Source organism: Balaenoptera borealis, assembly GCF_965194805.1.
Source record: "Balaenoptera borealis genome assembly, chromosome: 7".
NCBI classification, from domain to species: domain Eukaryota; kingdom Metazoa; phylum Chordata; class Mammalia; order Artiodactyla; family Balaenopteridae; genus Balaenoptera; species Balaenoptera borealis.
In genome coordinates this window covers 99747680-99771248 of record NC_138864.1, presented here as the reverse complement: position 1 = coordinate 99771248, position 23569 = coordinate 99747680, and the positions used below count along the sequence as shown (strand labels likewise).

General features: G+C 37.5%; 1 protein-coding gene across 1 annotated transcript in view; it reads right to left on the bottom strand.

Annotated features, from left to right (window-relative positions):
* The window catches only part of KCND2 (potassium voltage-gated channel subfamily D member 2), a 474136-nt gene extending 454116 nt beyond the window's left edge, over positions 1-20020 (bottom strand). The window contains exon 1 of the mRNA XM_082400063.1: positions 18888-20020. Within this exon, the coding sequence (XP_082256189.1) occupies positions 18888-20002 (1115 nt within the window). The 5' untranslated portion in view covers positions 20003-20020. The remainder of the gene's footprint in view (positions 1-18887) is intronic.
* Between the last annotated feature and the right edge of the window lie 3549 nt (positions 20021-23569).

Below are 23569 nucleotides of genomic sequence, written 5' to 3'. Positions count from 1 at the left end.
AAGCTATGACAGTCTCCTTATCAAACTCTTAACTCACTGATTGTAACTCATTTATTTACTTTTGTTTATGAATGGCATTTGCCTATTTCTTTTACTGACAGTACAAAGTATTACTAAGAAAACAAGATGAAACAGAACCAAACAGTAATAACAAGTAAGGCTAAACGATATATGTTGCATTAACCAGTGAATCTGTCCTCAACCTTTTTACTTGGATCAAGAGCCAGTAGCCATATCAGACATAGCTTAAGAGCTATACTTTCTAATAGCAGTGCTCAATTATTATTACTGTGCATAAGCAGAATAAAACTGGATCTTAATCCTCTGTGTGTTTTCTCCAAGATTAGGTTTTGAGAGAAACATTCCCTACTTTGCTCTGACATATATTGTTTTGAATTCATCAAAGCAGAAATGAAAAGAAATGCTTAAATCAACATCCTTCTCTCAGAAAACTTTTTTGTGCTGGTTCTCAACACTTATTTTTAGAGTTTATTAGCAGGAGCACCAGAAATGTATGGCTGGATAAGGAAGTACTCTCAATCATCCATCATCTGAATCACATTGAATATTCAATTTAAAATCACGAACTCATCAATCACTAAATAGCTAGACTGAAAAGTATCAGTGGCCAGAAAGTTTTAGTCAGTGGACTGGTATAGTTCATATTTCCAGTTGTTCTCAATGTGAAAACTTATTTTTGTTTTCTACAACATCGTAGCACAGTGGCATGGTAGAGGTGTTCCAGTTAAATGAGTTTCCCTTTTTGGTGATTGTTCTAATTTTACAATAAAATTACCTAGGGAGAAGACAGTCCTTGTAGAAGCCTGTGACACCTGTGTATAGAGACCTTTTTACGATGTGCTTGCCTTTCTAAATTAATACCTCAATTATACATCTTTAGTAATACAAAAGTTTACTAGCCACACAGTTAAAATATAGTAACTAGAATTGCTCTACACGACAAGGTGTACTAGCCACGTGCGACTTATTAAATTTTAAATAATTAATATTAAATAATATTAAAAATGCAATTCCTCAATCACCCTAGCCACATTGCATGTGCTCAACAGACACACTTGGCTAGTGGCTACTCTTTTGAATTAAAAAGATATAGAACATTTCCACCATCACAGAAAGTTCTACTGGACAACACTGAACTAGATTTTCGTGTATCAACACACTTTGAAAGAGTATTAATTTAAAAATGTTTACTCAACAGAACAAATTTAGAAAATACAAAAAGAAAAATGTCCAAAAGATTTCAGTTAGAGGCCAGGAGGCTTGAAACTCCATGAGAAATGATAGCTATTCATAAACTAGCCATGACTAGAAATGTTTAAAAAAATAAAGTTTCTGAAAAATAAGATTAATGCAGAGAAGCTATTTAAAAATAACCTGATTTAAAAGAGGCATCATGGAAATATAAATGTCAAGTAAGAGCGTTCAACTAATAAAAACAATGGAATCAGTCTCCTTATCATATCAAAATTATAATTCTTTAAAAACCAATAGCTTAAAAAATTCTTAGAAAATAATTGCTAACTGGATGGAAGGTTTAGTGTTTGGGAATTCTAATTGTTCTTTCTTGGCTCTTTGTAATGATGTCTCTTTTCCAGCTCTGGCTCTGGTTTCTTCTAACCTAGCCAGAAGATCCAAAGACTACTTCAAATGTTTGATTCTTCATTTCTCTAAGTATTGGAAAACTGCTTCTCTCAGGAACTATGTATAGTACAGTATCGCATTTAAAGTATTCTTCCAGGGCTTCCCTGGTGGCGCAGTGGTTGAGAATCTGCCTGCCAATGCAGGGGACACGGGTTCGAGCCCTGGTCTGGGAAGATCCCACATGCCGCGGAGCAACTGGGCCCGTGAGCCACGATTACTGAGCCTGCGCGTCTGGAGCCTGTGCTCCGCAACAAGAGAGGCCACGACAGTGAGAGGCCCGTGCACCATGATGAAGAGTGGCCTCCACTTGCTGCAACTAGAGAAAGCCCTCGCACAGAAACGAAGACCCAACACAGCCATAAATAAATAAATTTTTAAAAAAAAGTATTCTTCCAAATTTATATGATGAGCACCACCCAGATAATTAGGATGACTATAAAGAATTCACTCAGACTACTTCACTATGGACTAAAAGAGGCTTTTTCAAAAAAATAATTAATATTCCCATATGATCACACTAAAGGCACATACTCAGTTCTGCTTTTCTAAAAGTGAAGGATAATATGGAGCTAGTTATTAGGATGAAGTGTTTCTCAGGAGAATTACCTGAAATCAGGAATCCACTTTTAAGAGATTAAATTGAAACAGAGATTTCCTTTCTCCACAGTCCTAGGAATTAAACTTGATGAGATCCAGCACTTTGAAACTTTTTGAAAATTTTGTGGGACAAAAGTCACCACATTTGAAGTATGACCTCAAACACTTCAGATGGAAGAAAACAGTTTGTTTTAAACACAGCTTTCAAGAATTGGAAGAAATATCAACTTCAGATGCAACACTTACACTTCTTAATACTGTACACGAATACCATCCTGACCTGCCAAAAGAATACTGAATGACTATAGATAAATTATCCAGCCCTAGAAGAGTTATGCCAACCTTTTCAATGTGTGAAAAACAGAATTCAGTCTTTAGTACTGCACATTAAAAAGAAGTCCAATTGTTTTAGGTTATACTTGAGTATTCAGTGTATACCTCAAAAATTTCCATGAACTCTCAATGTAGGGAGTCCAGCCCAATTGTTGTGAATTCTTCCTTGGGGAGCAGTTTATAGCCACTCTAAAGCATTGAGAGTATCCCGACCCAAAAGTCAAGACTGTATAAAGGTGCTTGCTAGCAGGGATTTTGGAGTCAGGATGCCTGCACTTGAATCCTAACTTTCCCACATTTGGACTCTTGAGTTTGTACTAACTCATCTGCAAAATATTGATAGAAATTGCAAATTTCTATAAAGTTATGGTACGACAAAAACTAGAGGATCCGTGTAAAACCATTAGCACAATTACTAATACATAGTAAATACTGAACACATAATATCTAATATTTGTATTACTGCTAAAATACCCTACTTAGACCTTTGCTTTTGTTATTCCCTCCATCTGGAATGATCTTCCTATTCTCATCCTCATTTCTTTTAAGAGCCCATACTCAACCTTAAATAGTTCATTCAAGACTCACTATCAGCAAGCCCTCTATGAGACTCCCAGCTAGATAAGGTGTCCCTCTCCAAGGCTCCTATAATTCCCTGGCATAACTTTATTACTGTACCCTTCACATTGTAATGTGCGTGTGTGTGTGAGTGTGTGTGTGTGTGTGTGTGTGTATTGTGAAAGAGAGAGACTACACTACGGCATATGCCTTCAAGGCAGAAACTATGCCTCATTCATCTTTGTAACCCTAACACTTAGCAGCAAGAGCATGCCCAGAGTAGGCATTCAAATATTTGCTGAATAAATGAAAGAATAGAATCTTGATATTTTCTAATAGCTACTGAAACAGAACATTTTAATATTCTTGCAGCTAAAGCTGAACTAAACTGATGTTTTATTGAGTTTGCTTCCTTGTTTTCAATATGAATTCTTAGTGCTACATATTGAAAATCATTATCACCAAGCTGAGATAATTTCTCTTTATAAACAGTATACTGCATATTTTAATCAAAACCAACATAAAAATCAGCAAAATAATGTATTCAATGCCCAGAGTGTTAGATCAAATTAAGTTAGATACAGTTCCTGACCTCTAAAAGTTTTTAATAGAAGAGAGAAAGTACAAGATAAATAAACATAGATGCCTCTCAAATATATTTTGTATGTATGTATGTGTAACTATCTATGTACATAGCTACAATATACATAACAGAAATGTAGAGAAGTTAAATGAATAATAACAGGCCATAGTGTTTACCTAACAAGCATATTTTCCTTGGAAATCTTCACCACATTAATGATTTTTATAAATTTTTCATCATAGGAATGGCTTTCAGTCAAGTCCTAATTAATTTTTAGTAAACTATGAAACCATTCTAAGATGCTCATTATAACCTAAATGTATGTTGTCTCTAAATTTTAAGTTACATGAAAATGCCTTTATAAATATATACTTTGTAATCATACCTTTTTATTTTTTAAGGCACTAATAATCTAGTGATTTTATAAATGAGAGATAACGTAATAAGTTACTTCCAGGAAGAAAAAAGAGATTAAGATTGTTGAAAATATTGTTTGTCCATTTATCAAGTGTAAGCTGACATCATTTTCTGACTTAATATATGTTCATTACCGCTGACATAACATACTAATAAGCAAGTCAGATGAGAGTCTACAACTAACTTCTTGTAGCCAATATAAAGTCTATTTCTAAAGTAGTGACACAATCAATCCTCTGCTGTACTGAATGTATATTTTATCCAGTCATGTATCATTTCAAAGATGCTTGGATAACTTCAAACAGAAGATGTTAGAAAACATCCTAGAGGTTTTGTTCCCTCTGCAATAAGATAAAATAAACAAGGCTCCACAACCTGCCCGCCTTTTCACTAAACTATTTTAGAATGACTGTGTTAAGGATTGTGTTTCGTCTTGAGTGACTTCAATTAGGAACGGTGCAAATCACAAACAACACCTGCTAGAACAGTCTATTATAATAGTCTTTGTAAATACACTTCAAGAGCAGGAAATCTAGTTTTGTCATTGCTGGTCTTGACACACTTTGAACCAAGCCTTTTTCTACAGCATTTCTGCCTCTAGAAAAGCAGTTTACAGTCCTACTACTAGTTACTTGACAAATATAAGTAATCTCTAGACTTATGTGTTTCTGAGGATAGTGTACATGTTTTGGAGACAGAACTAATCAGTTCTTTCTAAGTCACATTTTGTTTACCTGTGAAATAAAAGTAAAGCCTATATGGCAGAATCACATGTTATAAGAAACAATGTATGTAAAGCAGAGCTTAGTGTAGTGCCTGACCCAGGGTAATTACTCATTAAATGAGAGCTTCTGTCATAATGATGATGATGATCATCATCATCTCCATTTTTTATGTCATGGAATTAATCTGATCAAATAAGGAGGAACAGGAAAGCTGCATGTCTGACCCTTTTCCTCTCTCCATCCCAGTTGTCTTAATAGGCTCATTATTAATGATCTTCCTAGGGAGTGATGGGAAAAATCATCAGAAACCTGAATGAACCTCAGCCTCTGGTCAAACAGAACCAGACTAGCCCGTGGGTGCTAGAACAATTCAATTAGGATTTTTAATATACTCTCTCCTTCTCTTCTCCCTTCCCTACTGGATTTTAAATGTCTGTTTGCACTGGGTAGATGCTTTCAGGTACAATGATATGGATAAACACTTCCATTGATGAGAAGGACTCCTATATAGCTTTTCCAGAAGAACATTGTCTATTGTGTGTTCTGTTTCATTTTTATAATACAATTAAACAGACGCATGGAGAAATCTGAGCCATGTAGCTAGGTAACATTCAAACAATGCATTTTTATTAGCTCACAGAATGAAATTTAGCAAGGATTTAAAAAATCTGATAGAATTTATGCTCAAGTAGTAAACAGTATAAGGAAACAGAAGAAAGAAAGGTTTTATAGCACTTCAAGTAAAAAGACCTGTTATTTTACCACAAGATTGATAGAAGTCATTGCATTTAGGCCCTATTCAGAGATACACAGTATTAGTGTCACTGTAGGTCATGACCTCAATGTACTTTCTTCCAGTCAGATCAACTTCAGATATCTGAGATCAAGGCAATGAGGGGAGTCCAGAAATCACACTACATGACAAAGTTTGAATGACTTAAGAAAGTCACCCCAGCAGAGAAAAGCCTAAGGAGGGACATGATATCTCTCTTCAAGTACAGCCCCGGAAAAGATGTGAAAGAGAAAACATATTCTGTTCAGTCTCTAAAACCTAATCTGGATAAATGGGTGATAGAGAAAGGTGTTCCATGTCAGCTCAATTTTTTAAAACTTGATAAAAACGTGAATTGTGCTGCCTTAAACTTCCAATTACACAGAATATTAAAAAAAGTTCATAGAAGGCCATATAAATATAGAGAATATATTAGAAAGAGGAGCTTTCAACTGGTAGAAGTTTGAGCCAGGTGATCTACAAGGAGTTTTTAGTTTCAAGATTCTATGATTCTAAGAATATAAAGAACTACTGTTTGAAAAATCTCACTTAAATGTCTATATCTGTGAACATGTTACTGAATTTATGTAAGTCTCATGGAATATGATGGCTTAAACAAATAACATGAAATCAAATGGGATTTGGATACCGCTGCAAATAAGTAAAAGTTAATTAGAACAAAGGGAGCAAAAGAACTAAGAAAATTGAGAGGTAATATTTAAATTAATTGCTTTCTTATCATAGAAATGGGTCTTTCAAAATATAGAACACTTAAAAGACATTTAATATATTTCAGTGTACTTATCTCTGAATCAACATATTTATATTAAAGAGCAAATATTATAATATTTTCAATGGTAATACTAAACTATTTATAAATTGATGTTTATTAAACATCAATTGATGTTATAAATTATTAAATGATGGCATCATTTAAAACTACAATGGATATAGGCAATCTTAAACCATTTGGAAAAAAGCAAATACCAATTATATTTTACCAACAGAAAAATTAAGAGAAAACCAACAGCTACAGAAACCAACTCAAAAGTTAGCTTTCATGCATCCTAGCCATTCTTTCCTATTTACTAGGACAGGCCTCAAAGGAAGAAAGGAGGCCGTGATAGGAGAATAACCCTGTTCAAATATCCTTGTAATTTCATATGCTCCACAGTCTCTAACATGACTACAAGAATTGATGGTTGACTCTTGTTCTTTCCAACCCAGGCAAACAATCACTCATTTCAGAGCATTAAAAAGTTCCTCACACATCTTATACAGTGCAAACACAAATATATCTTTAAACTGCATCCAGGCTCTGTAGAGAGCCAGTGAGAAGAGCCAGGATTTAAAATTCCAGTTCTGCATAGAAATTATTCTCTCATACTTATATCTTTTCTTCATAGTGCCAAGCATATATTGTCTGGCACATAGGGATAGTCAATAAATTGAGTTAAATGAAATCTGGATTCTATGTTTATTTGCTACCTTTTGCATATGACTGTGCATTTGTTTTTCTGTTTTTCTGGGCATCATATTTTTTTCTGTTAAACAGTAATGTTCCAGCATGTTCAACTGAATGCAACAGCTGATGTACATCAATTTCATAGATTATTAATAAATACCAATGCTAAGGTGATGGTGAGAGACAGTTACAGAGAACAATATTATAGAGAGGTAAAGTCATATGTCATGTATCACAGATTATTTAGGGTGCTCAAGTGTTAAGACCATAAAACAAGATTCAAATGTCATCTAATTCAATCTCTATTCCATCCTCCTGCTAGAATTGTTTCTCTAATTTCACAAATATGAATAGAATTTTTTTGCATTCAGAAAGACATTTTTAATTTACTTTCATTTATTCCAAGGATATTTATTGATCACTTATGAGGGTCAAAACACATGAGAAAAGCAAAAATACAAATATGAGGACAAATATAACTTATAAGTGAAGGGACTATTATTTGTGTTACAATAATTACTTTCAAATTCATTCAGGGCAGAATTTATTAAGATTTAAAACGTGACAAGTGATTCCAGATTTTTGTTCAGTCAACATTTGACAGATATTTGAGTGCCAAAGGAATCTATGCACTGTGCCCAGAATACACTCTGCATTTTTCTGCCACTGAGACTGCTTATGCCAGGTAAGGAAACCCTCCTCTATGCCCCACCATGGCTGACATCACTAATTGGCCATGCCATCCATTACTGGTGACCCTAGACATGCCTGAAAATTCGTCTCATCAGTCACACAGGAAACATCTAAATTCTAATGGAGTTAGCATACAAGAAAAAAAAATATACATATACACTTCCATAGCTCTTAGTATATGGGATAGTGAGTAATGTGCTAGCTAGACAATAGTCTATGTCTAATGGTTTTGCATTAGATTTGGAAATATTCTCTAAATGGCCATTTCTTATGCTGATTGTCTATAAAAAGCCAAGGCCATAACATTTCCTGATGGCATAAATCTGGAAACTTTTGTTGAAGCTCAGAAGAATGGCCCAGGATAGATATGTATAGCTATGAGCCAACAGCACAGGGATGAGAGAAATAATACAGAAATATAGAGGATTTCTTCAGAAGGTTAAGGAAGGTGAATAAGGATTTGGAGAACAGTTTTACAGAGGAATAAAATCAGCATGTCAAAACTCTAGACATTTATTTCATGTGTAATGTTTTAATGTATGTTGAGCTGAAGACTTTGCATCTGTGGGAATTTTATTTCTGTATGCAGATATTTGTGTGTCAGAGAATGTGTGTAGCTGAGAGAGAAGTACCTAGAAAGTATTATGAGTGATATAAGTACCTAAAGTGGGTTGGACACTTAACTCTACAGTAAAAAGGAAAAAAGAAAAATCTTTATTCAGCATCCATGATCCACAAAGCAATGTTCTAGGCATTGTTATAAAACCTGCAGGGGAGATTTCAACTAAAGTCTGAGGTTCTTTGAAGAGAGAACTTTTGTCAGCGGGCATATTAAGGCACCTTAAACACAACAAGGCTACAGGTAGAGCATTTTAGATCCATGGATTGTTTTTCTTAATTGGTTCCTAGGGATACTGCAAATAAACAGAATACAATATGAGCTTAGAAACAAATTATTAAAAATAAATTGCATGTGTAGCTCTTGAATAAAACAGATTTTTCTAAATCAACTAAAACAAAAGTGAACAAAAATTATAGATCCAATTAAAATATATTCTGGATTAAAAATTTTAAATCCATTTTTTAAAAGATTTCAGATTTCAATAGCAGGTCAGAACTTTGAAGCACGGTGCGAGTGGTATTTGGCTGATGTTTCTGTCTGGCTCCAATCTTTGGTAGAAGCCTAAGGTTCCTTTACTGGGATACCTGATCAGGATCATGAATTTTTGTTGAATATTCTCTGATATTCTCCTAGAAGAACTTCATATCCAAATTCAGACTTGTTTCTCAAACATGTTCTATTGTTTTTGGTTCCAGCTTCCTAACTTAACTAAAAGAATTTGCTTGATTTTTTTAAACAACAGTTCTAGCTGTTTGAACTAAAACATGTTTCTAATAATTATTTAACTTACTTTCATTGATCATTCTTGACAATGGGAATGAAAATGTGCCAAAGCAAGAAGGACAGCCCATGCATGGTATGAAAAAATATCACTGCTATGTCTACGGAGGTGGTGCCTGCCAGCAAGTATGGGCCCAATAAATCTAGACTCTTCCTTGCCCTATTATAAGTCAGATTATCTCCTTATACACACATTCATTCATTCATTCATATTCTCCCTCCCTCTCCTTCCCTCCTTCCCTTTTTCTCTCTCCCCACATATATTTTGTTCAGCAAAAGTGGCATTACAGAGGGTTGATAAGACTGTCTTTCCTATTTATCTGACTTGGAATAAACCTGCATCATCTAACTAATCTCACTTCAAACCAAGATTTCGAAAAGTCATGGCAGGTCTCTTGATCTTGACACTAAGAGACATTTAAGTTTCCATGAGATTACATTTATCAGGACTTTTATGATTGAATCATAACTTTTGACCAAAAGTTTCCTCCCTTTACCAAAGTTAATAACCAGAAATCCTGTAACCACAGCTAATCAGACAGCATCCTCCAAGGCAGGAAGTGAATTTCAATTCCTGGCCATAGGAATCTTCAATCAACCTTTCCCAAGACCCTTCTCTTTGCACCTAGACCTCATGGGAAAAGGTTCATTACATACTTCCCTATATTTACCAGGAAAGACTATGAAGTCATTTTGGACAGGCTAGCAGCCATGAAAAGCCAATTAAAAAGCTCAACATCAAATCAGCCATTCTGTGGATTTTTACACAAAACTTCCCTTATGCTCAATTATAATCTAAGAATGCACTAGTAATTTGTTTTCTATCTTTAGGTCCTCCACAGTTGAAATCCCTAACATGTGATTAAAAATTTTCCTCTTTGAAAAGTAAATCCTTTTGAATCAATTTTCTGCTTATATAGAAAAAAAAAAAAGAGGAAAAAGAGAAAAAAAATATACTCTAAGAAAATTCTGGTGTCATGAGATTTAGATTGACTTTACACTGGGTGCTGTCTTGGCTTCTCATAAGCTCTTCCTTAACTCGCAGACCCCGATCTAAGACCCCATATTCCTTATGTTCATTATGATCAGTTGGCCAGTTAGCTTCTGCCCCCACTGAGGAAAGCTCAGCCCACCTATGCCTGACAGTTTAGGAAATCAGTAAGTTTAAAAGCTCACAATCCCAAACTCCCAAAAGGAAGCAGTTGTATCATCTTTATTCTAGTTGCTCTGCAAAACAGTATTACTAATATCCATTATCCACAACACCTTGTTCCTTGGCACAAGATAGGATAGGGCTTTTGCAAAATAGAATCCGTTTATCACCTACACTGAAGATTATTGAGTTTCTATCTATCTTCCTACATATATATTCATTAGGTAATATTAAAAACTAGCACTTTTGCTACTTCGTCTAGATCATTGTTTTGGTTTTGGTTTTGGTTTTTCTTCATCTCCAGCTCTAGTTTTTATTGTCCGCTCACAGGTCTCTCTTAATGCAAATTCCACAGCCCAAATCCCAGCCAGAAGGAATGACAAATAATTAAGGACAAAAGATGAAAATAATAATTCACATGAGACTATATGATGAACTTTGCATACTTATGAATATATGCCAACTATTTGTTAGCAAGGAAATGGAATAAAGCTCTTCAGACCAATGAAAAGTTAGTTTTCTCTTAAGAAAGAAAGGTGGAATATGTATATAATGCATAAGGGATGTCGAGTACTTGCCATAGGAGGCCAGTACAATAAACAAGTACCAAAGTGTCATTTTTCAGTGTTCCCTTATTTACAGACAAATTACAAAATTATATAGAAATTAAACCCACTTGCATATTAGAAATGCACTTCAATTCACCCATGGATCCAAGAGTCATTGTTTTAAACAGTGTATTTTAACGTCCTTTCAAAATATTACCAGCTCAAGGTCAAAAATATTCCCAGAGTAGAATACTAGAGCTATCCTCAACATACATTCTTCCAGATCACTGGAAATTTTAAGAATCACTGGTTCTTAAAATTCTATGAGAGAAGTGAAAGTGCAGTTTTCATGGTTCCCTCCTCCAGACATTATTTCAATTGTTTTAGGTGACTGCTAAGGATCTACATTTTTGTAAGTGTCCCAGGTGGTCCTAATTCTGATGGTCTTCCATCCATACTAAGCAACATCACCCAGAATTTTCTAAACTCTACAAATGAATCTTGTAATACAGAAACTATATCCCATCCTTACCACGCTCGCAACTCTCTAATGTCTCCCTATTATGTCTCAAATGAAACCAAAGATCTTTACTATGGTCTGCAATGTCCTACATCATCTCATCCCTTTCAGACAGTATTTGCTCCTAAGCCCCTCCCCTGCTTTACTTCAATTACAGTGGCCTTAGGGAGAATACACCTTGCGGTCTTGGTACTTCTTTTCTCTCTTCTTCTAAACTCTCCATCCAGATATTCACAGGACTCCCTTCATCCCTTCAGAAAGCCATCAGCTCAAATATTCCCCTAGGAAAGGCTTGGTCTGTCCCCTATACAAAATAGCACATTTTTTCTTACCCTGACTTATTTTATTAATAGCACCCATCACTGCCTGGAATTATATATCTGTGTTCACTTTCTGCCTCTCCTATTAGAATACACAGTTCTTAAGGTCTGGAAGTGGGCAGTTATGCTTACTGCCGTGGTCAGTGACAGGTAGTAAGTGATCAACAAAGGTCTGTTAAATGGAATTGAACGCGATGAGTCACATTTTGATTTCCTGAGAGCATAAGTTACTGGTAAGACTTTGGGTTTCCCAAAGCACTATTATTGGTATTCTTAAAAGTGAGGAAAGTGAGGAAGATGGAAGAATCAGGCCCACATAAGAGCAAAAAAGACAAGACCTTCTACTTTTAGAACAAAACCTTCCCATTCTATCTGACATTATTTCAACTGTCTTCCTACTCTTACGTTATTTTTTTCTCATTATTAACTTCTGATAACTCACTCCCTATTCTCCGCACACTTTTTATGATTATGATCTTCTTTACATAACAGAATTGTCAAAACTTCCAATGCAAAATGGATTGCACCATGCCAGGATATGTATCTACATGTATATTTACATTTTGTAAAACTGCCTTTTAATCGCTTAGAATGAACAGAGAATACATTTCTTCCTGAACAGAGAATACATTTATCTCATGTGTCATTTACAGACAATAGTTCTCTATTTTTAAACAATTCCATTCTATGCATAAATGAGTGCACCTGAATAAAGGACAAAAGTGCCAATTTGTGTTTACTGGGTAAGAAAGAGAACACCTTTCTAGTGACTGTCACCCAGGTATCTTTTTGACCCATGTGTCGCTTGGGCTACTCATATTTAGATAGGGGACTGAACTTGAAAGAGAAGGCAGTATATTTCTGTGCAGATTCACTTACATTATAACATATCTCCATATGCTTCCCAGAGGTACCTGCAATTTACCCAGCCTTCACCAGAAAGCAAACTGATTAAGGAAATAGCCATCGACAGCCATTAATTCTAACCTTTGCAGAGAAGAATAAGTTACAGCGCTCCCTAGTTAAAAGAGAAAAATAAAAAGGATGGATTGTAGTACATTCAAAGACAAAGTGTTCAAATAAAAAAAAAAAACTTGAAATTTGTTAACATTGAACAAAGCATGTGATTAGATGAGTCGATTCTTGCTAATGTTGAGATGGCACTGGTCCAGGGCTAAGGAGCTCTCCATGGTGTGCGTGTATCATCTCACAGCATGATCGGCGACACAGTAACCAGGTAATAAGTCTCCAAAAGGTATAGACCCAAACCTCAAAAGCCTTTCAATGTAGATAGGCAGGCAAGAAGTAAAACCATAAATTATATAAAAAATAGCACTTACTAATGTCAAGTGTAATTCCAACTATAGAAGATGTAGGCTTGGGAGGTTGAGAAGGCTTCATGGACAAGGTCAGTGTAAAGGCTGGCTTTCAAAGGAGAAAACTAAAGGGCAAAAAAATCCAATGGAATCTACTAATGCAAGGAGATATGCAAATGTACACAGAAATGTAGAGACGGTGTTTCACCCTGGGTTTCTTTTCAATACCAGATCATACCCCACACCGTCAAATCTAGCTGCTGAAGTTAGTGGGAGAACAATGCCTATTTCTATATATATACTCAGGCTCGGAAAACAATATAAGACATATGGAGAGTAGGGAAAAAAAAGAGTGAAATCATTCTTACAGCTCTGCAGGAAGAATCATACCTCCTTTTCAGGGAAAGTTGTTTTCACCTTTCCCCTTCTTTCCATGAAAGAGAAGTTAAATTGTACAGTTTTTAACAATCTACAGGCCAACTCCTTTATAGATATTTCAGACAAAATAACTGATTTATTTTCTTCTCCATCAGGCCAGGTAAAATTTCACCATTAAGTAGTTTTCCCCCAAATGGCCTAAGAGTTCACCAGATGAGAAACACAGGATTGCGTTATATCAACTGGGCACCTCATGATAAACTCCAGTACTATATGAATAAATGCAGAGCTAGCAGTGATACTGAGGGATGTGGAAAGAGTGAGTCACAGAGAGTAGAACTAGGAGAGAAATGCATTAAAATAATAGAATAAAGAACATATTTATTCCTTTCTTAACCCTGAGCGCCCGCAGTAACCCCCAGCTAATTATTACTGCACATTTCTAGATAATGTTTTAAGGTCTTCAGGGGAAAAAAAGAGTAAAAAATTGCAATTTCAAAAAGTACTACTGATATTTAATTGTGTAACTATGAGCAGGCCAAAAACAATCGTGTATGTGTAAAATGATGGATTTTAAATAGACAACAGCTAAGTTTCCTTCCACCAGTAATTCAGAAATTAGGGAATAAGAAATTTGAACTTCATTAACTCATTTTCAAAGATGAGTATAATTGGGAGGAAAGTTTAGACAAATATAAAATACATGATATCAGAATTAAATGAAGTAATTATACAAATAAAATATATATAAGACCAAGTCTATCTGTACTCTAAAGGGAAATCCTGAAAAGAAAAAAAAAATCCTAACAGACCCACTGAAAATTAGAAACCGGTCCCTTTTCTAGGATGCCGTGCCAAGAGAACACATCTCATCTCTTCCTGACATACCTCTGTCTTTCAACCAAGCAAATGCTTATAGAAAAAGACATAGAAAGCTGGGTGAATACACACTTTCAAAAAATACATATGTCACGTCAAATATTATCTCTAATTCAAATGGTGACTAAAACAAAATGAAGACACTTAAGATTTGGTTCCCTGTAATGCTAAAAGAGGAATACATATCACATTTTCTACATCTCTTTAAAAGTTCATTTTCAGCTCTCATCAATTAACACGCTCTATAAAGAACTTTGTAAAAAATGTAGTATAGTATGTCAAAATAAAAATGGATGTTACTCATAGTATGGCTCTTCACCCAAAAGATAAATTTTGGTCCTCCCGCTGCCCCCCAGCCCGGCACCTTGTGAAGATGTATTTGATTAACACTTTAGCAATATTCATGCATAGATGCTGGCACAGGAAAAACTATAATTCCACCCACTTTCAGTATTGCTGGGTAAACCAGAAGTCTCTACATAAATGATTCCACAAGATACACTCCCAACATTTCCTAAAGCTATGTAGTCAGGATAGTGACGAATAGAAGGAAGATATTTCAAAGTTTCTTCTTCTTTTTAATAATATATACTTCATAACATGCACTATATAAAATATATAACATATACAACACAGTTAATATATGTATATGTTGTATGGGATATATAGCATATTTGTATGTTATATGAAATAGAACATATATGACATACATATGACATATTTTATATAAATATATAATCCCCCTACAATTATGCCATTCTAAAAAGAGGAATTTTCCTCATACATTGTTAGGAAAATTACAATAAAAGTATTTTGCTTTTTTGTTTCTTAAAATAGCAATTTACGAATTATATTAAAATTAAAATATTATAGATTTAGTTTTGATAGTCTTATAAATAGACAACTACACTAAGTTTTCTAGGAGCATAGTTGTAATTCTACCATATTTGTTTCTGATGAATGTACACTATAAATGAAATTTTTGTTTTCCCAGGTTTGCAGGGAAACAAGAATGCAGGTATTGCCTAAAATAATAGCTCCCCAAATATTTAATGTGCCACCTGGTACCTCTTCTAATTCACAAGTCATGAGCCTAAGGTTCAATGGTAAACTGAAGCTAAATATATGTTTGTAAAATCGTTTTTGATTACGGGTGAACATTTGGAAATTTCCTAAATTTGACACCATTTAAGTACTACCACCTAAATGAAAAATAACAACAGGATGTTACTGCCCAGAGGTCATTAAGACAAAAGAGGAGTTCCAGGTTCTTATTCTCCCAAGGCAGTTTAAGGTAGTAACTAGAGGTTACATTGCAGAAAAGAGGGAGGCGGGGAGTAAAAGGGTCATCAGGGCCCAGTGCAGGTCAAGTATGCTCAGAAAGAAAGGATTGAATGGAGGAAGAAATATACAGGGCCACCCAATTTAAACATTGTTTTAAAAAAAACCTTTCTGACATTCTTTCATTGATTTTTAAAATTGTGCTCTTGATGTTTCATACTTTACTTAATAGGAAATGGGTAGGCTTCAAATTATATTTTAAAGCATTCACTTTACTAGCAAATCAAATAATTACTTATGTAATGAGCATGGTTAAAATATGGAATAATGATATATTTGCTATTTCAGGGAGCACAGAAATGATTAGATGAATACACAGTAGACCCACTCACTTCTTCAGACCGAAAAACCAACTGAATATTGTCTAAAATGACCTGAGAGGTAGCAGGTAATTCTGCCAGTCCTGAACTACAAAATTCTTGGCTCTTTCTTTTCACGTAGATAATGTTTGTATGAGCTGGAACTTTCAAAAACCACTGTCTACGACTGCATTTTCACTTCTATTATCATTAATTGATGAATATTAGCTCCATTGAAAATAACAGCCACATAAAAAAAGTTCGTTGACTGTAATGGGAAATTCCTGGTTATCTATCAGACACGGATTGATTTTAGCTTCAACTACTGAGTATTTTCCAAAAAGTTTGTATCTTACACTTCATCGTATAAGACTACAGTGTAAAAAATAAATTCAAGCAATGGCTTTTGTTAATACTTTCTATTCTTAAATAAAGCTGTTGAGTCACAATGCAACCAAAGTTAAGACACCAAAAAGGCAGGATTTTTTTTAAAAATCTATTTTTTCAGAAAAGTGTAATACATTTAAAATAATTTTGATGAGAAACAGAAGACATTTTTTGAGAAAACTTTGCTATATTATAAAGCATATGTTTTGTTAAATGTTCATATATATTCTCCAATAAATGGGTTGTATCTTGATTGCAACAACATTTCTACATCTTTAAAGCATGACTGCTATATTACCAGGATCATTAATTACCTTAATTTCCTGAAAATTAAAATTTTCATCTATAGTGGAACTTAAGTTTTAGAAGTAACTCCCATTTTGCTTCCAAGTTCTGAGAAAGTGTGTGTATTTAATTTTTCTTACATACTAACATTCAGAACACGTGAACTAAAACCATTTCATAGATTTTACTCAGGTACTGTGATTTAGTTTCTTAATTCATTTCAAAAAGTAGATGCTTCTAAGCATTTTATTTATATAATAAAAATTGTCATCAGTGGTTAACAATTCCTCATCTTTTCCTGAAAACAAAACTAAATTTCAAAATAAAATAAAAATTTGAAAGTCATTTCAGAAAACAAGTTTTAAAATAATACTAACTTCTCAAGTCTAGAATAGAAATTTCTAGCCAGATGAAATTAGCATCTCATCAACATTCATTATAATAATACTTAAATTCAATCAGATAGAGGGTATATAGTATTAAAATGACTTACTGATACTTCATGAAAAACACTGTCACAGACACCTAATTTTTTAAAATATATTTCCTTTTAATACTTCTTCTTTCATTTCCTCTTAACATAGAGTCCTCTTTTTATTCATAGGTACTTCTAATTTGAAGTCCTGATAGTGATTTACACTATCCAACTGTCCTTAATAAAGACTTCAAATGACATAAAGACAACAAGACACAAACCTCTTGGTTACAACTAAGCACCTGCACTGCTAAGGTATTCTGCATCTTCTTCAAAATGTGTCACAAAATTACCAACAGGATAAAAGGGAAATATAAGCAGTAGGTTATAGAATTTTCACTGATTCATTTTTGAAAATCCACCAGTAGGCCTTCAAAAATATGTGAGACTAAATCAAAATCATAAGGCATTATATTTTACTTTAACATAATTTCTTGACTTAGCCCAAAATTCTTCACATATAAAATATTCCATTAGTTAGCCATAGGACAACATGAGAATTCTGTTCAACACAATATGTCTAATAAAATTAAGTTGACTTTAACCACGTTGTCATTTAAAGAAGGCAATTAAATTAGGCTGAAACACAAAATTTTAAAAGCAGCCTTGGGAATAACTTTTTTTCTTACAGCCATTACCAAATCCTATTGAACTGATTAACTATGCAAGAAAAGCAGCATAAAGCTGAAGAAAGGGCAGTAACATCACTACTTGGCTTATCTAAGAACTCATAAAAGTAAAAGGCTCTTACCATTTTATTTTACTATATACTCTAATATATAAATGCTGCTACTTTTCTGCAGTTTTTACATTATTAATAATGTCATATCTTTCTTCAATCATCTAAAAATCTTAATTCTAGCTTAAATTTTGTCCCTTTGGTGGCAAAACACCATTACCACCAAATAAAATAATGAAGAAAAGAATTCTAAAAGGAAATTAGGGCCCAAAATTCTCTAATGCAACCAGCCCTTGGTGACCATCAATCTCATCAGATACTGCTCTGCCCTCTATGTGTATTTAATGAATATGGGCCCATTGCCTGATGGGATCTGTAGTTTCTTAAAAAAAGTGTGGATAAGAGTCATTTGCTTCTTTATTTGAAACTATGAACGTAGAAACAAATATGTTGCAAATATCATTCCACTGCATTTTGTAGAGTTGATCAGTTTCAGCCCTGATATTCTAAAACACTGCATAACTTATCAGCCATAATGAAAATGCATATATATGAATATGTGCATACATATTACAAAATCCTTTGATAATATCTATAATCTATGTCTTAAAATGCTGTAAAATGAGAATTATGGTTCTTAGAGGGAAAACGCATGCCAGAAGTATTCATATGAAAATAATACTTCAAATATACATGGAAACTTTTCAGTTCAATACACTGAAGCACTTTCTAGGCATTTCAATATACAGTGTGTATTTTCATACCTTTACTTGGACACAAATTTTGCGTTTTTCATTGTCATTATATTTTTATGTATTCATACATATAATACTGATGATCTTTATATTCAGGAATTCCTAAATTTCTTTCTGTATCACTTTCAGGCATCACTGGCCAGCAACTCCCTAAATACTTCAATCACTATATCATACTCATGTCATAGATCTAAAGAGTTCTTCAAAACCATTTAGATAATATTTTCCTGAACCCATTTAAGAAAGAGAAAGATTATTTGCTCTGAATAAGTATATAACTTTAAGGGGTGCACAACCACCACATACATATTCCACCTCCACCCCACTTCCCTTGATGGCACCTACCCTAGTGTTGTCATGGTGACGATGGTGTACCAGAAGGCAGCAGGGATGCTGGTGAACTTGCTGGCGGAAGACCCCTTCTCTGCGTAGAACATAACCGTAGCGAAGATGATGATAGCCATGGTGAGCGAGAAGAGCAAGAAGCCCAATTCAGAGGCACAACTCTTCAGTGTGTACCCCAGGATGCGCAGGCCTTGAGAGTGGCGGGAAAACTTAAAGATCCGGAAGACCCGGAAGACGCGGAGTGTGACAAAGGCTCCACTGACATCCTCATTGTCTGTCATCACCAGCCCAATGTAATAAGGCAGGATGGCCACCACGTCGATGATACTCATGACGCTACGCACAAAACGGTAACGACTAGGAGCTGCTGCCAGGCGAAGCAAGTACTCAACGGTGAAGATCATGACGCAGGCTGTATCCAAGCAAAAGAAGGCCACGGCGTACCGCTCCCCACAGGGCAGTTCTTTAATGTGACCTGGGCTGGACCCACATGGCACTGTTTCTACCACATTAGCGATGACTGAGACGGCAATGAAGAACCCGGTAACATAGTAGAACACCAGGGCCATTGTGCTGGTGTGAGGGTTCTCAAAAGCCCGCCAGACCCTCTGCCGAGCCGTCATAGTGGGCAGCGCGCTCTCGCCGTTGTTGTCGGTATCAGCATCGTCCTGAAGACGCTCCGCGTTCTCTCGCCGGCGATCCTTGTACTCCTCGTAACAGCAGTCGCCAATAATTTCTGGGATGAGGCCAAAGAAGGCTAATTCTTCATCATAAGCGGAGATGCACTCATGGCGAGGGTAGTGGAGTTTCCCAGTGCGGTAGAAATTCAGGATGTGGCGGAAGATATCTGGGTCACGGTCAAAAAAATACTGCTGAGTCTCTGGATGGTAGAAAAAGTCCCTCTCCGAACTGCCCAGCAGAGTGTCTGGGTACCGTTCCAGGGTGTCCTGCCATGTCTGGAAACGAGTGCCACTCACATTCAGCACAATTAGAGCATCCTGAGTCCTTTTCCTCTCCTGCCTCGGGGGAGCTGGCATGGGCCCCGAGGCCACAGGCATCCAGCCAATGGCCGCTGCCCTTGCAAAGGGCAGCCACGCTGCTACCCCCGCCGCCATGGTTCCTTCAAGTGCAGGCCAGAAGGGCAATGGAGTCTCTACAATGGGTCACTCAGAGTAGCCACAATCACCCACTTCCCCCGTCAAACAACTACTACTGAGAAACGTGGTCCAGAGGTATCAGCCTTATTCCAAGGTAGGGCTCCTGGTGAAGTCACAGTTCTCAGAAGGGCAAGTTGCCCTCAAAGACAAGGTATTTGGAGTAAAGGGGGGGGAAATACAATGTCCTAACAATCACACCCCACAAAACCTAACCAAACCTCTTCCTGCAGTCGGACCAGGCTAGCCCTGGCACAAATAAGTACACAGGTGACTTTAGATGCGGCAATTTCTTCAAACAGGTGTCTTTGATTTCTCCCTTAACACAGTCTGGAGTATGTGTCGTGTAGGATAGAGGAGACGAAGGACAGACAGTGGTATTCTTTTGAAGAATTAGGGAACCCTTCCACCTTCCCTTTCAGCTCTTTCAAACCCTCCCTTTCCAAGTGGCCCTTCCCGCCAAAGGAATCTCAAGAAGGAGACCTGTTGTAGCTTCCGAGGTGCGGTCACAGCCGCTGCCCCACGTCTCTTTGGGAGTCCGGTCGCCACCTCTACTCCTCGGGACGTATTTGTAGAGACGGAAGTGCTGTGCGTTGGACGCGGCTAGAGGGCATTAATATAGATCCTCCCCACCACGTCTACGAGCACCCGCCGTGTCTGCCAAAAGCATTTGCCCAATTTCCCCTTCACTCTCTTGTCAAGTTCACCTCAGGTGCAGTGTGACAGTTACAGAGCCAGGGAGCTGGCCGCCGCCACTGCAGCCGCGGAGGCAACATCTGCTTCCGCGCAGAACGCGCCTCGGCCGCGGTACATACCTGGCGAAGTGCGCGCCGGGGCTGAGTTGCGGAGACTTTCTCCTCGCGGTGCACCCGGAACGGGAAAAGCTGAGGAAGCAGCTCGCGAGCAGCCGAATCCGATGCGCCGAGGAAGCATAAATAAAGCTCAAGCGAGCTCTTCTTCCCCTTCCCCCATTCCTCCGTGCCTCCCTCCTCCTTTTCACCTTCCAAAAGCCAGGCGCAGGCGAGCCGAGCAGCAGCAACAAGTTCAAAAGGTGCGGGGGAGTCGAGAACGGAGGGGACTAGCTCCTGCCAACTTACTGCGCCGCGGCGGTTGCCGGGGCCCGAGCTGCGCGGTGCGGCGCGGCGGGGCGGCGGGGCTGCGGGGCGGCCGGGCGGGCGGCGGCGGCGGCGGCGGCGCGGCGGGGCCCGGGTCGGCGCGGGCAAACGCCGGAGCGCGGAGGCAAGAGGCGCTCGGCAGCGCGGGGGCGCGGGAGGGCTGCTCGCTGCTTCCCCGCCAGTGGGTGGTCCTGCATCTCCCCGGGCTCCCCGCTCCGCTCTTGCTCGTGCGATCAATAAATAAGGAGAAAATAAATAAATAACCGCGCGCACGCCCCGCCACGCAGGTTATGCAAGGCGTCTCCTGCCTTTCCCTCGACTTGACCTTTCTCCGCCCCCGCCCCCTCGGGCTCCTCTCGCTCCACCCCAGCCACGCACCAGCCCCGGCGCAAAATGTCAGCGAGGGAGAGCATCCAGGTGGATCTGCTGGGGAGGAGTGCGAGCCTCGTTGAACAAAGGGAAGCTTCACGCGCTTGGCTGCGGTGGTTTGGTGGAGGAGAGGAGGAAGGGGACCGATGCCTTGCTTCTGCCTCCCTTCTGCCTCCCTGGGTCCCGGTTCAAGGCGAGCGTGAGGGGGTGGGGGGGGGCGGGAGGGAAGGAAAAAAAGAGAGAAGCTGGGTAGGAGGGTGAGCAGAGCGGAAAGCGCAGGAATTGGCTGTCTTCTGAGGGCTCTTGGGTAGCAAGACCTGCAAAGCCCCGCGGCGGAATTTTTAAGCGCTTTTTCCTCTTTCTCAGTCTTTTGGTTTGTTCGAACCAGATGTTAACGTTGCAAGAGTTAATATGTCATCTGTCCCACTTGCTGAAAAGTCAGACAGCCTCCTTGGTCGGGGTCTTGCCATAACTCCTTTTCCTGTCCTTTGCAAATGACAGGAAGGATTTAGAACCCTTTTCTAAATGTCAGCGTCGAGGGGCGTGCGTCTCCGTGAGTGTGCCTTCCCGTTCATTTTCTCTGCGCATCCATGCGCACACCTAAAATGATTAAAGTAAAGGGGTCCCTGTGAGGGGTAAGTAATGTGGGAGACTAGGAAATTGTCGCTGTCAACGGTTTTGTTTTTCGGGTACCCCGCCCCCAAGTCATTAGAAATCTTTCTTAAAACCAAGCATCTAACATTTATAACCACTAGATGGCGTGAATGGCGAGAAGTTAAATCCACACCTCAGGTCTGGATGCTGTAGAAAGGTGAAGGATCAAAATGAACTGACCCAACAGAGCATCAGATCACATAAATATCCTCAAATCCAGCCCCCACCCACCTTTTTAGTATTTATAGGAGATATGCTACTCAGGTCTACGCCTGCATTTTGATGGATATGGGATGTAATGTGTAGAGTTTCTGTTGAAATGCCTTTCAAAATTAAATCTAGATTACTGAGTAATAATAATAATAACAACAACAATAATAAGAGTGTTTGGAAACAGTGAAGCTTCATCTATGTTGACTAAGGAGAGAAGCCCAATGTCTACCTGAAAATTACCTTTTCAAGATCTGGTTGGACTCTTCTTGGTTTGTAAAGTAAGTGGATTGTGGTGTATCGTCTTAAATTGAATCAACTTTCAGGCCCTAGAGATCTTAGGCATGATGTGTCACCCTTACAATTTTGAAATAGAATACCTCAAAGAAAAGACATGAACTAAAAAACAGAGTATATAGAAAGTCACCAGAGAAGCCGAAAAACAAACCTTATAATGCACAGGATTTTCTGTAGAGATGGAAAGGTATTTTTGGTTTGTTTACTTGTTTACTGGTGTAGAGGCTTAGGGAATCCCAAATTAGTAGTTAATGAAGTTGTAGCTAATGCACCATGTAAGCTTGGGATCACAGAACTGAAGATATCTGCTGTTCATCTGTTTGTCTTAGTTGAGCAGAAAGATGCTTGTTAAAGAATCTATATAGCCTGTATACCTGAAAACAACAGCAACGACCTGAGCTGTTAATTGGAAAATAAAAAGAAGGGGACTACTTAGCAATTCGTATAAGAAAGTTAACCCCTTCCTAACCCAGACATGACAGGTGCATCCAGAGAATGGAAAGCCATGAGTGATCAATTGATGCCAAACTGGCATGCCATCCTGTAGAGATGAGACAAGTGACCTAAACAGAACCTTTAAAATTTGCCTGTAGGAAACTGAACGCTTACACAAATCTAAACGTATATGTTTAACCCTACAAAACGTCTAAAGAAGCAATAATATAAAGCCTGCATCTTTAAGAAGGTTTTATGGTCTGCTCTCTCTGACTCTCCACAGGCTTCTTGAGATAAGTGGAAAGATGTAGGATTAGAAGTTAAATACAGCTAGATTCAAATTCTAACCCAATAAGTTACTCATTGCCTTTGTTTCATTTGGCAAATTACTTAACTTCTCTGTTTAGAAATTATAGATAATAAAACTTAACTTTTGAGGCCTATCATG